General features: G+C 45.8%; 1 protein-coding gene across 10 annotated transcripts in view; it reads right to left on the bottom strand.

Moving 5' to 3' along the window:
- Positions 1–12,987, bottom strand: part of LOC117775518 (histone deacetylase 4-like) — a 62,526-nt gene that overhangs the window by 23,302 nt on the left and 26,237 nt on the right. For 9 of the 10 annotated variants that reach the window (XM_034608817.1, XM_034608808.1, XM_034608826.1 and 6 more), the window contains 2 exons: positions 5,083–5,405; positions 909–1,059 (listed from right to left, as the gene is read on the bottom strand). In XM_034608817.1, the coding sequence (XP_034464708.1) occupies positions 909–1,059; positions 5,083–5,405 (474 nt within the window). Of the gene's footprint in view, positions 1–908; positions 1,060–5,082; positions 5,406–8,471; positions 8,882–12,987 lie in introns of those variants that run through there. The other variant, XM_034608844.1, reaches the window with a different exon arrangement.

Raw genomic sequence — 12,987 nt, 5'->3', positions numbered from 1 at the left:
CAGATCTTTTAGAGACCAAAGAATTGACGCTTAAAATAAAAAGCAGATGAATGGATATTGAAAGTGATCATTATGAGTCAGCTGCCCTCGTCCTGTACGGTACTTTCTAAAAGCCCCGGAGAAAAGGGATTTGGAAACAAGAAAGCAAGAAGAAGAACTGAAAACGATTCAAAATGCTCAGAAAACTGAGGCCACTGACTGAACCCGCAGACCACACTCGCGCAGGTACACGTGAGAGCAAACCCACTGTGCTCTCCCTCTCTCTCTCTCCCTCTCTCTCTCTCTCTCTCCGACGCAGCCTCGATCTGTAACCACTTTCCATACAGTGTGCAAACTGCTCTCAAGGACTCCTGTCCACTCTCTTTCAATGAACTGTTGAGAGACATCCAGCAGGCAGCGGTAATAACGCGGCTTAGCCACCGCCAAGGCCACCGGCTAATACAGCTCGTTTACCACAGTAAATACACAGGTTCTCCAAGTAAAATGGAAATACATAGACCTGCAAACACATTACACACACACTCACATTTACTAACATGCACAGAAACACACTCTGTGAATACTGATCTCAACGGTCGTTTCCAACCTTGGAGCGTTTTGAATGAAGCGCTCTTGCAGAGCAGTTCAGAACACGCTGGCAAAGATACCAAACATATTGAGTGTGGAGACGAAAATACATCGGGAGCATCGGGAGGTAGAGATGTTCCGATTCCCTTTCTCCTCCTGATACTGATTCCAGTATTTGGGATTTTAGAAATCGGCAGATACAGAGTACAGAGCCGATATCACACATACAGAGAATGAACGCCATAGAACTCCTTATATTACACCATCAGATATGCAAGGAAAAAATGGATTCAGCTCTTTCAAACGACACAGCTCCAACATCCAATCCCGCTGCCACTTACTCTCTTGCCCCCTCTCCTTGTTCTTGAGCAGCTGCAGCTTCTGCTCCCTCTGCTGCTTCTCCAGCTCCTGCTCCAGCCGGTGGTTCTCCATCTTCCTCTGGTGCTCCAGCAGCTCCTGCTGGTGCTTCAACGCCAGGAGCTCCTGTTGCTGCTGTGGACGAAAACATCAGAGTCACGTCAGTAAACTCAAGTCACCTCACGGAAGTCAGTAGAGTTCAGAGAGACGTGTGAGGAAGAGGTAAACAACATCTTGGCAGAGCTGAGTACACATTTAAAACATTTTACTAATTCACTTCTTAAGCCCTCCTAAGTGCAAGATACAGTAAAATACCATCACTTCTTGTTTTCTGTCCTCCACATAATCAATTCATTACTTTCTCGACTTTGAACACCTATTAACATTCCACTCGTGCTACGCTAAAGTCACCGTCAGGAATAATTAAGTCCGACAGGTGTTTGAAGCCAGAAAATAAAAACCTTTGCAATACCATGAAAAAAACCTTGGGCTACGAGCTCGAGCTTTTAAACAAGTATAAACAATTTAACTGCGGGTGAGGCTTTACCAAGACACATAATCCAATCTGCTCACAGAGAAGTGAAGGGAAGAACATCTGTTAAATGCTTTAAAGTCTGTCTTCCTCAGGCGTTTAAACCAAACAAACTTGCTTGGCTGGGGCCTCACGATTTGTCCTGTAACCAAAAGGTCAAAAATAAAATCCACATAAAAGCCTGGATGTGCTCACCGACACCTTTCTGGTGCCGTTCAAGTGTCCTTGAGCGAGACCCGGGACTCTTTGTGAGTCGCTGTGGCTAAGAGCACCAATTAAATGCCACAAACGCACAGTGGAACGGGCTTTTCACCTTCTTTGGTGCCGTAATGCCTTGTGACAAGCTGAGCCCCCAAATCAAGAGTCCCAATTACTCTTTAATGTCTCTGTGATATACAATAAATGTGCAAGCTGTCTGTGCGCGCACTCCGCCAGCCACATAATGACCCCACGTGCCAAGGAATCAACACTTCTCCCTGCTTATCATCGCACACCCAATGGCAATATTTGATCAGTTACCATAACTGCGTGTAATCAACTACTGATTGTGTTTATTAAACACTGTAAACAGACACTCAGTGGCCGGGACGTGCACTCGTGTTTACCGTAAGGGCGACTCGAACACTTGAGACGAGTCTGTGAATAAATTAGCGGCTGAAGGTGAGATGAAGGTGAGTGCGAGAAAAGTACATGGGCGCTGTGGCTGGCTCGCTTCCAGCCCAGAAGCCTCCATCCTTCTTTTTTTTTTTATGCCTTTCAAACAAGGTTGGGGATCGGGGATTGAGTGGGTGGGAAGGCTCAAAGTAACCTCCCCACCCACACACACACACACACACACACACACACACACACACACACACACACACACACACACACACACACACACACAGGCACACACACACACACACAAAACCCCTGTGGCTCAATAGATTACAGATCTACACACAAACTTTTCCTTTTGACTAATAATCTCAAGAGCTTCAGGATATCTGAATGTGTGTGTTTCTGTCCCTAACGTGGAGGCAAACTGGGCATGCGTGTGTCAGTGTGTTTGCTGACATTTGAGAGGATGTGTATGTTCTAATGCCTGTACAACTGCAGTGTGTGTGTGTGTGTGTGTACACACAGGGCCAGTGAATGGGTCTGATTGAGAGCGGGCCTCCCTGCTCAGGCTGTGCGTCAGCGGCCTCCACCTGAGTGGTCCTGCAGCCCCACCACAGGCCAGACGGCCCCTCAGACAGCATCACTCATCCCAAACACTGTTTCACCTGCAGGAGCGAACACTCAGCGTCCAACACAACGTGGAAATGTGTCAGAGCTGAAACAACTGCCAATATTTCCTGTGTAGATCTTTTATTTATTACAGATGCTCTTCAGAAGTGCTAACAGACCTGAAGGAAGGAGGGAAAGAAAAAAGGAAAGAAGGAGGGAGAGAAAGACGGAAGATAACACAGCAAAGATAATTGAGCAAAAAGAACAAAGGAGAAAAGACAGAGGAATAAGGAGAAGTTGGGAAGATGGGAGTACAAGAGGAAAGAAAATGAAGAAGTTAGGGCATGAACAAAGAAGAAAAAAGTAGAGAATGGCAGGGAGGTAAGAAAGAGACTGAAGAGAGGAAAAAATGAATAAAGAAGGAAGGCATTAACAGTGAGGAAGGACAAAAACTAAAGGACGAAAAAAAAAAGAAGCAAGAAAGGACAGAAGAGACGGAAAAGATGAGATTATAAAGACGAGGGACGAAAATTACGAGAGATGACAGGAGGGCAGTAAAACAGGACATGAGGGAAGGAGGAGAAGAGAGGGTGAAAAATTTAAGGATAAAAAGCAAGAAAAGAAAGTACAAATCAACTTATAGAGGAGTGATGAAAATGATTAATTTCCGAATGCTGTATTCCTGCCATGTGCAATCTAATCTGCTGCCCCCTCACTCCATTTTTAGACATTTTATTATCAGCCCTGGAAAAAGCAGAGTATGCTCACTTGTATGTGCATGTGTTACAATTCATATTACAGCAGTGAGACGCAGCTGAAGAAGAACAAACACAGGAATACTCCTCTATGACATCTCAGCCCCACAGGAGCGCCGCTGCTCTCGCGGGCCCTGATGTATTAGAGCGTCAAAGTGTGGGCGTGCTGATCTAGATCCACTTTGTATTTCCAGGTCACTACAATATGGGAATGTGATCGGAGCAGTTAAACGTCTCGACGCGTCAAGAAAATCTTACGGGGGGAAGAAAAAGAAAAAAGAGCCTTTTCTGAAAAGCAAACACCAGCCACCATTTCTTCTGACTTTTTATTGGACGCTCGTATATCAGAAGTCAGGCTACAACAGGACTTGGTGCATGAGGGTGCAGTTACGTAACACCCCAACCGCCGTTACCAAAGTCTTTCACACTTTTCCTTTCCCGAGTCTAAACACATCCTTATATTGCTTTCATCCATCCCTGAAGGACGCGGAGCCAGAGTGACTCCTTGTTTTCTGCTCCCTCGACTTCTGCAGAGGGGGTCGGAGCCGACGGAGCCGACGGAGCCGACGGAGCCGACGGAGCCGACGGAGCTGCGTTCAGTCCCTTAATGAAGAATCCGGTGGCTGAGTAAATTAAGAGCTGTCTCTGTTTTTAAATAGGTTTGGGAGACAAACCTGCCGATTCGATTTTGGATTGTTGTCTCTCGGAGGTTTTAAATAAAACTGTACTTTGATCCGTCTGTCTGTTAACAGGATTTACGCAAAAACTACTTAACTGACTTTCTTGAAACTTGAGCTGTTTTCACACATGAAAAGTCTGCAAAAATCGGGTCTGGACAGTTTTCACTTTCATTTATGATAACACAGCAGGAGGCAGGAAAACATCAACAGCTCTCAAATCTCGTTGTCTTTCCAAGTTGACATCTTTGTCAGCGTCTTTTTTCAGTTTCACATTTAAGTTCTTGAAAATGTCCAGAGCAACCGATTATTGGACAGCCTGATAATTTCAGGAAAACGCCCGGAGGTCAGTGCATGTGTGAAAGCAGCTTTGGCGGGAGAATGGGAAATGTGCCAAGGAAGAACTCATTAAATTTTGGCGCAGATCCAGATTAGGGCCCCCCCAAAAAAAATCCCCCTAATGAGCGATTTTTATCACTCTATCATAGTGAGATCAGCTGTTTTTTGACCTTTTCACTTATTTCCCTGACGCCAGATATTCTTCCTTGCACACTTGAGCGCAGGTATTCTTCCACTGGCCATCGAGGTTGGCAGATTCAAACATATTTTGGGGAGAAAAACAGATTACGTGAGCTGTGTGATTTAGAGGTGGAAAGTGAGGCACATTTTCTTCTGTACTGTACAAGGGATGATGATTTAAGAGTAAAAATATGGATCGTAAAAAGCCTGACATTTTCCTCTGGCGTACAGACGATCAAAAGAAGGAATTTGGTTTTAAATATTGATGTTTTAAGTTTGGTAACTTTGTCTCAGAATCCTGGAAAAGGACGATGGAATATTTGACTGGAATTACTCTGTAAGTGATTACACAATTTAGTTAAATTTTTCCTTTTTTTTAAATCTCAAATTCTGGTATCTTGAAAGGTCATATCTGCTGGGCACAGCAGTAAAAATCATCCTTCTAAAATTTTAAGTGATGTACCTTAATGTGTTCCTGGAGCTGGGCCTCATGCTGGCGGGACAGCTGCTCGTGCTGCCGCTGGAACTCGGCGATGAGGATCTGCCGCTGGATCTGCTGCTTCTGCTTCAGCGTCAGCAGCTCCTGCTGCAGCTGCTGCTCGCGCACCGAGGCCGCCACCACGCCGCCCTGGCCCGTGCCTCCGAGGGAGCCGGGCGACTGCTGGCCGGGTGGGGAGAGCGAGGACACCTTCTGCTGCTGCTGCTGCTGTTGATGATGGTCCACGCGCAGGTCCATGGGGATGGCGGCCGGTGGGAGACGCAGGGGCAGCGCCGAGTTGATGTCCACTGGAGGGAGGAAGAGAAGCAGGTGAAGGGGGCTGTGATCACAGAGGACAGCTCGCACACGGTGCTTTTTATCTTGTTAGAGGAAATGGTTTGATCCTGGCAGGTGTCACATCCACTAAACTACAGTAATTCTTAGTTTGACGGACGTCACAGTGAAGAGAAATTCAATACGCAGCTTTTTGAAATACTCAAGGTCACAGACAGATAATCATAACAACCCTTTTCTTACTGAAGAGAAGAAAGTCTCCACTTCTAGATTCTCAATATGCGCCAGCCGTATTTTTAGTGACATTAAAAGTAGTGAAATAAAGCACAGAGCGTTCACTATTTAGTGCTGATAATGTTTTTCATTATGCTCAATTTCAGTGAGATGGTGTCAGGGTCACTGGCTCTTTACCTCCACACCTGCACGTCATGCCAAAATAAAATCACTGTCACACGTTCTCATGCGTCACATTTGATCCGACAAGGCACACCGGTCTCTGAGAGGGATTAAATCAAAGCTTTTCAGAGTGTTATTTAGTGTGTGTGTGTGTGTGTGTGTGTGTGTGTGTGTGTGTGTGTGTGTGTGTGTGTGTGTGTGTGTGTTCTTGCTCGGTGATAACAAAAAAAGATTGGAGTGATATCTGGTGTCAACATCAATTGTGAGGCATCAAAAAGGTTTGGAAAGATGTGTGATTTGAAAAAGTCGTGCAGCGTTTCTGTAATTACAAAAAATACAAAGCGTGCATATGTTTAGAAATATGTGAGTATTTATTAAAACTACTAAAAGTAAAAATTTAAAAGTAATTAATCTTTGCTCTGAGTGAAATTGCTCTCATGATTTTCAGTGAGATCCAACCACCTTGTGAAAGAGACATCATCACGTTACATAAAAAACCTCTGACACCGGAGTCTTTTTATCTCATCTCCTCTTTATGTACAAGTAAAAGAAAGAACCCCCCCCCCCCCCTGCTGCATACACACACTGCCCATGAATGATGCCGCAGTTACACACGAAGGCCGACGACATCTGACAAAGATTGCATTGACCCGGAGAGGCTCAGACCTTGAGCCGGGGCCAGCCACCCACAAATCACTGCACAGGAAGCCCTCCAATCACGCAGCTTCCTCCCCATTAAATCTGAATAAATAGGAGCCGATTGGCTGATTATTTACCTACATGTTTACAGAGAGCACGGCAAGAGCCAGAGACACTTGCCTGTTAATAAAGAGGCAAACACGCCATCGCGGGCACACTTAGCAGCAGCAGGGTTGCCGCAAATGCACAGACGCTTCAGCGCAGCCACTCAAACATGAGGAAATGCAATTTGCAAGTGGCGAATTTCCACTTGCGCTGCACCGGCCTGAAGCAGCGTTATTTTGCCTAAAACCCAGAGAGATTTTTCCTGATTATTTTTAGCCCGTCACCGCTGCACTCAAGCATCCGACAACATCACGCAGACCGAAGTGTGAAAACCCTTTTAATAAGGCGCCGATGATTCGGGGATGCACTCGACTTGACAAACAGCTACTCAGGCCCACGATGACAAAATGATTTGAGGGGCGTGCGACAGGCAATAACACACATCTGTCTTCCTCCGATTTTTGACGGGGGAACTAAGCATCCTGCACTTTCTTCACATTTGATCTATGGTGCATCTTTCTTCCAGACACAGAAATAAAGCTGTGAAACACTCATACAAGATCATCTTAAATTGATTGCAGGCGTGAGCTTAGAAGGAGTTCTTTCTCTCCTTCTGAACATCAATCTGCTAACAGCAGCCGCTCATCACTTATTATCAAACCCATATGGCGTTATTATAATCTCCACTCTTTCTTTTGTGTTTTCCGTGCAGCAGGTGAAACGCACCCCCCCCCCCCCACCCCTCCCGCGCGGCTATTGTCGTCCAGGCCTTGAGGAGCGGAGAGCAACAACACGCAACAGGTCCTTAAGGACTGCCGTCATGTGCGGGGTGACAACAACATATGAGTCAGCCGTCGACACAGTTGTAATCTTCTTACATCCCGAACCAAAGTGAAAATTAGCTCTGACCCCGCGGGGACATGAGGTTTGACATTTCCCCGTCATAAGACGTCTCCTTTCATTCCCTTATTTCACTTCGGTCTCCTTTCCGAGAAGAGGAGCGACAAGATTTTTTGGCCATTTTTGAAAAACCTGCCTAACAAGGTGCTCGATATTTAATTAAATGCAGAGACGCCCCCTCGGATTTTCTGGCCAATCTCTGACCCTCGCTCGTTTGAGAAGCGGCGGCGGTGACAGTTTGGCAGCTGATGAGACAAGAGAACGCGTGGAGAGAGAAGGGGCTTGTTAGGGAGTCTAAGTCCAACTCCTACTGTCGTTCTGCACGGGGGGGAATTCTCACAAAATAATCTGATCTTCTGATTCACGGTGACATTTCATCTCATCTTCAAGTTGTTTTTTCCTCTCGGAGTTGTGTCCCGATTTTACCTGGATCTGTCTGAGTCACTCCACAGTTTGAGATCCTGAGTCAACGTCCTCCTGACTATTAAGGAGTCTTATTGGCTACAGGCTGAAAAGCAACAGGGACTCCATATTAAGTCTTCAGGGTCAGTTGGATGCTGAAGTCAAAGGTAAACATGCACCGTGACGGGTGATGTCTCGGCGATCACAGGCCTAATTTTTCATCATTTGCTTTTTATTCTTATCCAATATTATTTTTAACTTCCACGGGAGCTCATCAGTCTTTTTATATCAGAGGCACTAGAGGACAGACAGGACAGGAGACATGTGGCCGTGACTGAAAACTGCACTTCAACCTCAAAACATTGCGGCTCCAATCTCGGGCTAATTAAAATCCATAACACATACACACAGAAACGCGTGCACACACACTCCCCCTGTACACAATGTTCCTCTACGGATGTCGAGTCCCTGACACAACACAAAACAGCCTCGCACACTTATAATGGTGACGCACGCAAATGCACAAACACACCTCGTATGGCATCTCGGTCACACCGGCAGCGCTAATTGTTCACCACAGAAAAGAGAGAGAGAGAGAGAGAGATAGAAAGAGAGGTGGGAATTGGTGCGGTCGTTACCCATCAGTGCTCTCCTCCTCCTCCTCCTCCTCCTCTTCCTCCTCCTCTTCTACAGCAGCCTCCTCTGCTCCTTATCACTGCACCTCCTCCTCCCTTCTTCCTTCACTCAGTTACAAGGAATGACAGCACGCTCCCTCTTTTCATCTGACTTCTCCTCTTGCTCTCCACCGCCGTCACTTTTGGCTCCTCGTTCATCCCCTCTCCTGTTTTAACCTGATGGGCGTCACTGTCTCTCCCTCTCTTTCCCTCCCTCTCTCTCTCTACTCCTTTCTCTCTCCTCCCCTCGTCCCTCGTTTGCCCAGTGGTGACATCACAGGGCAGTCTCAGGCATGCAGCCTGTTTATTCTGCAGCCCTCTGCTTTTCCAGGAACCAACGTCACACACACACTGACACACACACACACACACACACACACACACACACACACACACACACACACACACACACACACACACACACACACACACACACACACACACACACACACACACGCACACACACACACAGAGCACTCTCTCTCTCTCCTTACCCTGTCTGCTCTTTTCCCCGCTCGACCTGCTTTCCTTGCTTCTAAGGCCAAGGAAAACCCTTCACGTCGGTTTGTAGTGCTTCAAATGTCTCTGCCTCCTTCCACACACACACACACACACACACACACACACACACACACACACACACACACACACACACACACACACACACACACACACACACACACACACACACACACACACACACACACACACACCCTCCTCTACTTACAGTATAACCATCTCTCTCTCTTTCTCCCTCACTTTTCTCACTCTCTCTCTCATGCGGTTTAATACTGTGTGCTCAAATTCCTGGCCTGGAATTTGCCAGCATTTCCCAAACAAATGAAACCACAAAATGGTTTCAGGTGAAGCAGAGTAAGGACCCAGCAGGGAGGCTCCGCAGATTATTTAAATCATAGTAAAATGAGGCATCTCTGTTCAGATAATTGTTCGCTGTCGTCTCAGTCATTTTATCACAGTGTTGTACAGGTTATTCTTACGAGCAGCTGAGAGTCTTAAGACACATTGAAGCATGTGATTGAAGTCACTTCCAGACATTTTGCTCAGGGGCTGTATGTGAGAATGCAAATGTCCTAATCACCCCCTAGTAAAATGTCAGTAGTATGTCCGAGTGAGCCCATGTGAGAAAACAGCAGGAAAATAAAGACGTTTCTAATGTTTCTAACATGACAACAAAACTGCAAGAATACAAATATCTCAGGATGACAAAGAGGAGCCACACACGTAGAAGACGTCCACAAAGATGTCCACTTGAAGAGACTACGAGATCCGTGAGCTGTTGCCGATAAGGGCGATAAGTCCTATAACTGGTCAAACTCAATGAAATGCAAAAAAGTTACACCCCAGTGAATGATGCTGCCGCAGAGGCAGATTATAATAACATTTACGGCCAATGCAAATCCAATCAGATTGACCCGTCTGCCAAGATAAACTCTGATATCGACACATCTTTGTGTACAAGCCGTGACGTCAAGCACATACCTCAGTTTACTGAAGTGCGACAGATAGAAGACGGTATGGGGGGGCAGTCAGAGAAAACCAAAACAGAAAGGCAACGTGCCGTCTCGGGGGAGAGCGGAGGAGCCTCCAGGCGTCTTTTACACAACTGACAACGTAACCTGGATCAGCATGAGTTTGACAAGAGGAGCATCTGAGGTCTGATTCAACACAGACGTCGCAGGGAAAAGGAAAAGAGGAAGAGAGGAGACCTCGCAGTTCTGCTCTCTCTCTTTCCTTTAAGCGTTTAAAGTTTCCTTAAGTCTGATATGGAACATTTTTTAAGCATGAGGGGGAATCTCCACGGCAACGTTTAATTATGATTTAAACATCTCGGGGCAAACATGTCTCTCCACTACTCTTCTGTTATGACATGACTGAACTATTTTCTCTCCTTCAGCTCCACCTCTGAAGCCCCTTCGCCGTCCTCCCTTTCAGTGGCTTCCTCTTCTCTCCACCCTCCATCCTCCGGCCCTTCTCTTCGTCCTTCCCCGCTCGGTAGCTCCCTCCTGATCTCTCTCTTCCCTCCATCTCCCCGCAACAAATCACAATCTGTTTACAACCCCTCGGGCACACTCCACAACTCTTCTGGATCCAATTGCAGATCTATTTATACCAGACAATGCAGAGGGCTGGCGTCTCTGATTTGAGACTCAGTTTGCTGCGTGTGTATCCCACGGTCTGACTGCCTGAGCTCCACACTCGTTAGGCTTAATAGAAGTCACACTGAGCCGAGCCGAGCTGTTTAGCGTGGCCTCGGTAAAAATGTGGCTGAGAAACCATGCAAGGAGACGACAAAAGAAGAAGAGATGTTCTGTAAAGGGTTTCACAGTGGATTTGGCAGCGAGGCGAGATGAGCGGCAACAAGTCGCACATCTGTTGACGGCGGAGGAAAAAGCTGCAGTCAGCCAACTGATTGGTCTCTGTGGGTAGATGGGCGAACATCAGCCTACCTCACTCTCTCCCTCAGCTGCTCTGAATTTCCTTCATGAAAGCTCAAACTCTCAGGAGATGATAAGAGCTTTCCTCAGTTATAGGCTCCCGGCAAAGACTGATTGTGATCTCGCTCCGAAATGGCACCGTGACCTCTTGAGGAAAAAAAAGAAACTAGACAGGATAAGGAGAGGAACAGGGGAGGGCGTGACGGAGGGATGTGTCGAGGTGCAGAGAGTCTTGTTCTGCCAAAAGCATGCTCCGACTTGTCGCGGTCTCAATGACATCATACAACGGTCTGCAGCACCGCAGCCGAGGAGGAAGGAGGTGGGTGACTGCGAGGCAGAGACATAACAATGTGATACATGGCGGGGGACGATGTGTCACATCAAACCTTACTGCCTGGGTCAGACCTGCTGTAAAAGATGATGAATACGTTCATTTCAGATTCATGAATTCAGGGTTTAAATACATGGTTTGAAAATTTAATTAATTATTATCTATACCGCTTATTTTTTAAGGGTTGCAATGGGGGCAGGAGCCAATCGAATTCATTGTTATTGTTTATAAATTTGTATCAGTATATGTGCAGTAAGATAAGAGCAGGTGAAATAACTTCACCGTTATTTCATAATTACTTTAGTTTATTATCTTACGATATGAAAGCACTGCTGTTGTTTTTGTTGGTTGTTTTTTTTCCTATAAGTTTGCAGACAACTTGGAAAATTCAACGATTTTCATCAAGGTCCTTGACTTATTCTCTGAGAAATCAATGACAATGTCAAAGAAAGAGACAAATAAATCCTCCCCCTGATCCAGTACGGCTCCAAACTTGAATTGCATCAGACAAATGCAGACAAAAAAAACACAACTTCCTTGACGAAGCAGACCACAATACAAAAATATTAAATCTGCAATAAAATAAACAGATACAAAAAAAACAAATACCAGAACCACTGATATTGTTTTTGATAATGACCCAAAGAGTTGTTGATTAAAAGATATCCACTGTATTTAGACCGGGGCTGCAACTGACAATTATGCTCATTGATTTACTGTATCTGCCAACTACTTTCTCAATTAAATAAATAGCTTTATTAGATTTGTGTGTGACTAAAAGTCCAAAACCCAGAAACCATTACATAAGGCCGGGAAAACACCAAGTATTCACATTTTGAGAAACAAATTACCACAGAACATCAATTGGTATAGTGTCTATTATTGTTTCAGCTATAATAGAGGCTCCAACAAACGTAAGAAATGACAAAAGTAGTCGTGTAAAACAACCAGTAGCTACTTTGAGTAAAACCAAACTCAGGTGTTTACTTTGAGTCGCGTAGCTCAACCTGCAGGTGCAGCCACCGCTGGTTTGCATCTCAAAAACAAGCTTTTAATGCATCCGCCAGCATCTGATCACATTATGTGAACCATGCAAAAACTGCATTTTGCATTTTCTATGAGGAAACTATCCCAGGCTGTAGCAGGAGGAGGCAACAGAGTGCTCTATAAGTGATCCTGGACAGGTGCACTCTCCCCCATCCCGCGAGCAGTGGCAGATCCAAACGGCGCGGGTCACACACACACGCTGCCGAATGTGGACGCCCCAGCAGCTCCGTATCCAAGACAACAGATTTCGAGAATATCTGATGAAGTCACTCCAGTGAATTTCAATATTTTATCAGCCTAGCCAGAGGCACGCAGAAATAACGCCCCGCCAACAACATGAGAGAACGTGTGAAGCCTGTGAAGGATCGGGACGAGAGGAAGATGCTCAGGGTCGGAGTAAAGAGGCTGTACAGATACAAATTGTAAAGATAAAACTTTCTCCTACAGCAACAGGCTGGATGTGTGAGTGTTTCCCAGCATCCAACCTGCTTGCCGCCGCTCTGTCAAATCACTAAATCTAGAGAGCAGCATGGAGAGAGAGTTATGAATCACCCTTCCACTATTTTTCATTATTTTCTAAGGTGGGAAATTTCAAATTGTTCTCTGTGGTCTAAAATGAAATGCAGAGAACAGTTCAAGCTCCCCC

The sequence above is a fragment of the Hippoglossus hippoglossus genome, chromosome 2, assembly GCF_009819705.1.
Source record: "Hippoglossus hippoglossus isolate fHipHip1 chromosome 2, fHipHip1.pri, whole genome shotgun sequence".
Classification (NCBI taxonomy): domain Eukaryota; kingdom Metazoa; phylum Chordata; class Actinopteri; order Pleuronectiformes; family Pleuronectidae; genus Hippoglossus; species Hippoglossus hippoglossus.
This window is presented reverse-complemented; position numbering and strand designations above follow the sequence as displayed.